Source organism: Anarrhichthys ocellatus, unplaced genomic scaffold (assembly GCF_004355925.1).
Source record: "Anarrhichthys ocellatus isolate YVR2014 unplaced genomic scaffold, GSC_Weel_1.0 scaffold8, whole genome shotgun sequence".
NCBI classification, from domain to species: Eukaryota; Metazoa; Chordata; class Actinopteri; order Perciformes; family Anarhichadidae; genus Anarrhichthys; species Anarrhichthys ocellatus.
Window position 1 is genome coordinate 10,715,540 of NW_022280038.1, and position 4,946 is coordinate 10,720,485.

The 4,946-nt window shown below is 46.1% G+C and overlaps 1 protein-coding gene across 1 annotated transcript in view; it reads left to right on the forward strand.

The window, feature by feature from the left end:
- samd4a (sterile alpha motif domain containing 4A) overlaps positions 1-4,946 on the forward strand; it is a 61,803-nt gene that overhangs the window by 24,279 nt on the left and 32,578 nt on the right. The window contains exon 3 of the mRNA XM_031848777.1: positions 4,039-4,641. Coding sequence (XP_031704637.1) covers positions 4,039-4,641 — 603 coding nt within the window. The remainder of the gene's footprint in view (positions 1-4,038; positions 4,642-4,946) is intronic.

The window sequence follows — 4,946 nt, forward strand, 5'->3', positions numbered from 1 at the left end:
CGGGGCTACACAGTGATTGACAGGTCTCTACCAGAGACGTATATGTCACTCATTCCTAATATGGTAACTTCTGTTCACCGGTTGTGAAAAAAACAACATGGCGAAGGACGTAATCTAAGATGGTGACTCCGTCTCCGGAACTGGCGCCCGCTCTCCTCCCGGCAGAGTAGTATCCCAGCGGCGGGAAAAGAAGCGGAGGGAACCGTGGGCTGTAACTCTCGTCTCATTTATGGTCTGATAAACAGTAAATCCATTCAAATTCAGTGCCCCATGCCATTATTGCTGTTTTCTAAGCTACTACAGCTGTCATATTTATTGTCATACAGAAGTGGGTTTCATCTCTCAGTCCACTGCCTTAAATGAGTCAGTGGGTGAACTTAGACCTGGAGCTGAAGATACACTTTAACAGCCTTGTTGTAATGCGTGAATCAGAGTATTAATGAACAGTTCATGGATTATACGGTTGTGAGTTTGCTGCACTTTCTTGTAATTGGGGGCGACCGTGGCTCACTGGCTTAAGACGGTTGTCTGGTAACCGCAGGGTCAACGTGGCACATCCTCGACTGGGACGTGCCACGTGTCGAAGTGTCACTGGCTTAAGAGGGTTGTCTGGTAACCGCAGGGTCAACGGTTCGATCCTCGACTGGGACGTGCCACGTGTCGAAGTGTCCCTGAGCAAGACACTGAACCCCCGGCTCCCCGGGCGCCTGTCATTGGCAGCCCACTGCTCCCTATATACAGGGATGGGTCAAATGCAGAGGTCAAATTTCGTGTATGTGTATATGTATATGACAATAAAAAGGATTTCTATTCTATTCTATTCTAATTGTAAATCTCTTACCGTCCACTCAGGATTGGTTGGTTTCACACCTGCGCAGTCACTCGCTGTGTCTGGTCCGTTTGTGTTCGAGGCAGCCCAGTGTTTCTCCTAGATGTTAACCTTTGACCTGTGCTCGGTTCCATTACTGCGACCCCTCTCTGAAGGGTGGGAGTTGCTGCATGTTTGTTCGCTGTGAGGGAACTCCTCCCAGGCCGACTCCTTGACCTCCTAACCTTTGAGTAAGAGGTCAATAAGCCTGCAGTAGCTTCCTGACTTCTAGGTGTTGAACTTTCACACCTTATTCCAGCCGTTGTCCTCTTTTAACTAAAGCAGGACAGGACCTAGCTTCTAGCTAACACACTCTAGAAAATCTAACCAGAGTGCTACTGATCAGAAGTGACTTTCTCTTCACTTTTGATCTCTTTGTCTCGGTAATGTCGGCTGTTACTGAGATACTGTAATAAGTTACTGAGAATCTGTTCTGACACGAACATCAATCAAAGGATAACTTGATTGTTTGTGAATTATTTAGTATTTGCTGTGAGAGATCTGTCCTGTGGGAATAAAGGCAAACACATTATAAGAGATCATAATTCATATAAGGTAGGTAACTTTGGCAACTGAGAATAATCCCCCTCAACGTTCATGAATGTTTAAGCACATTTGATTATTTTACTTATTTACAAGTCAATGCTATGTGAGTTTAATGTTTAAAGTGATCTCTGCATCTTATAGGTATTTTACATTTATATTATTATAGATGTTTGTATCTATAGACATCTATAATGTCTGAATGAGAATCTGAGGGAGGATTTCTGAGAATACTCTCAGAGGAGGAGACACGGAGAACCTCCATGATCAGGAATGTTTCCTTCACTTCTTACCGGCACACAGTCATACTTTGAATACGCTACGTAGCTGCTTCATTCTACTTCCAACACATGTACTATAAAGAGGCAGTAATGTCAAGTGTTTTGACGGACATTTTACTCTTGTTAATGTTAAAATGAAGTAATGTTTAGTCAGGCCTTTTTATGGTCTCAGTGTAGATGACAAATGTTTCTTCTTAGACTGTCAAACAAATGTTTTACTGTAAACATGATGTTTAAAAGTATTCATCAGGGTTTCTGTGTTGTGTCTAAATGTTTTCCAGTCCTTTGGAAATACATGAGTTTAAATCACGGAACAGTTCCTGTTCTCGGATGGACCGAGGCTCGCCTCATTCAGAGGAATGGATTACATCATCAATGGATTACATCATCATAGAGCCGAGAGGAGCAACTCCCCTCACACACCTCGGTCCCTCCCTCTCAAACTAGTTTCTACCTCCTTCCTCCTCTCTCCTTGTGCTTTACATCACTCTGACAGTAGTCTGTCTCCTTCATGTCACCAACTCTCACTCAGACATGGATCTGAAGGTCTCTTCTTCTTCTTCCTCTTTAAAAAAGGGCCCGTTTTGTTGTAAAGAATCCTAAAATAAGTGGGCAAATTGGGTAGGAGTTTCCCTTTTTTTGCTTTTAATTCTGTTGCTGAATTTTGTAGGTTGTTAGGTTCCCATTTTCTGGATTTGTGAGATTCAGCTATTTGGTGTTTCTTTCCATTGTATTCGGTGAGAAACTTTTTTTTTTTTATTTTGATCTGAAAATAACAAGCATGAAGCCTGAAGTTGCAGGTTTTTGTGTTATTATAGATAAACTGTTGATGGTACAAATGGCCAATACACAACTTATTACACAATATATAGATTGATCAAATTATTTCAATGGACAAACCAGGCGGCAACCTCCTGCATTCTCTCTAGTGTCCACCAGGGGGGACTCCTCTGGTTGTATGGAAGTCTATGAGAAAATGACTCTACTTCTCTCGATTTATTACCTCAGTAAACATTGTAAACATGAGTTTATGGTCTCAATCTCTAGTTTCAAGTCTTCTTCAATACAGCATGATGTTCATTTAGTACATTATGGTCCATTTAGAGTCAAACAGACCATAAAGCAGTAGATGCTTTAGGGCGGGGCTGCTGTGATTGACTCACTCCTCCACAGTCAAAATATGGTCACTAAAGTCAAGATGGCGGCGGCCAAATTGCGGAATTTGAGGCTTTAAAACATCAGTCCATAAACCAACGGGTGATGACTACGTCCACTTCTTATAGACAGTCTGTGGGACATATTAATGGATTGTCTTTGACCTCATCTCAACTATATACAACGAACATGACATTTCAAAAATACAGCTACTGAGAAGCAGTGTCTATGGACAACTGAATCTCTGCACAGTTATTGAAGGGTCGTGTATATTGACATTGATATCTATAATGTATGTGCATTATTTCATCGTTTCGTGCTGTACGTAGGATCAAGCCTTATACTTCATGAGCTGACATGAATACGAACATGGTTCTGAAGGCTTCTGGGTTTGTGTTCGTCCATCTGTGCGGTCAGAGCTGCAGCTGTCCACTCGACATCATCACAAAGTGGACCGTGACTTTGGGATATCTTTGGACAGAAGGGCCGGCACATGTATTTTCTAGTTTCACCTCATATGTCGGATTTAGACCTGGTGGGTTAAGAGTGGTCGGATTCACACATCCCAAGCAGGAAGTGAAGACGACCCGCGTCCTGCCTCTATTTGTGTGGCCGTCACCCTGACCAGTTGGTATCTATAGCCCCGGTCTACGGGGATAGGAATGGGCTCCTAGCGGCCCACTGACTCGGACAACAATAGAGCTTCATGACCTCCAGGTTATGTATAGAGGAGCGCAGCAGCCATCCACACTGTACAGAGCTGGCTGTCTAAAGGAAGAGCCAAATGGAAGGATGACGGTGCAGAGAGACTGACGTCATCTCTGCGTCCTCTATTTCTGACCCTAAATGTATTCACTAATCTATCCGTCCATCCGTCAGTTACTCTCTCCTCTGCCACCGCTGTGGATATTGTGAAGCTGAAGTCTTGGACGACGTATCCAGAGATGTTCTGTTCATCACTGTGGTCCAGTCGGGGTCAGCCACCATTTTAACCCGCTCTGTCAAACACTGCACAGGTTTGACTTTCTGTGGAGCACTGTTGATTCAGGGTAGAACGGTACACGCACTGTTTATTAACTGGATCTTGGATCCTCCTGGGTCAATACAAATACAGGTATCCACTCCTACTGTTGGTATATATGATGCATTATTGGTTTGTGATGCTTATGGTGTTTCTTTCTCCTCCCACAGGGGTGATCAGCCAGTGGCAAGGCGAGTCTAAGGAGCGCGTCATCTCGCTCGTCCTCACCCATCTCCCGCTGCTCAAACCCGGCAACGTCGAAGCCAAAGGCGAGTACATGCGCCTGCTGCCACGCATCCTGGCCCACACCATCGAGCACGGCCGCCACCTGGAGGAGTCTCGCCAGCTCCTCTCCTACGCCCTCATCCACCCGGCCACCTCCCTGGAGGACCGCTCCGCCCTGGCACTCTGGCTCAACCACCTGGAGGAGAGGGCCGCCGCCCGGGGGGACTCGCTGGAGAGGCCTCCTCCCTCCGGCCCGCACCACCACCACCACCACCAGTCCACGCCTCCGTCTACGCTCTCCTCATCAGGCTCTTCCTCATCCTCCACTAACACCTCTTCATCAGGCAACCCCTACTCCTTGCATCACCACCAGCGCTACAGCTCGGACGACCGCCTCAACGGGTGGCAGAGCTCCAGGGACTCGGGGCTGGGCGGAGGCTGGCCTCAGCAGCAGCAGGGCTGTGAGAACGGGCACCTCCTTCTCTACCCATCGTCCTCTGTGCCGGCAACCATCAACGCTGTGGGAACCGGTGGAGGCGGCAGCACCAGTAAGAGACTCTGAACACTCAAAATACACTCTGAATACACTAAATACACACTAAATACACACTGAATACACTCTGAATACACTCTGAACAGACACTCGCTAGAGAGGCTGTGTGCGGCGGACGACAACACGCAGGGAGGGCAGGGCTGTTGAAATTGAACATAACTTTGGTCAGAGCAGGATATTTCCAGACAAAAATGCAAGGGCTCTGTGTTTTTTTATTTTCTGGGAGATGAAAGAAACAGCTGAGGGTTTATAAATAAAGACATATTTAAAGCTCTGCTCACTGCTCCAAGAAAGACCCTC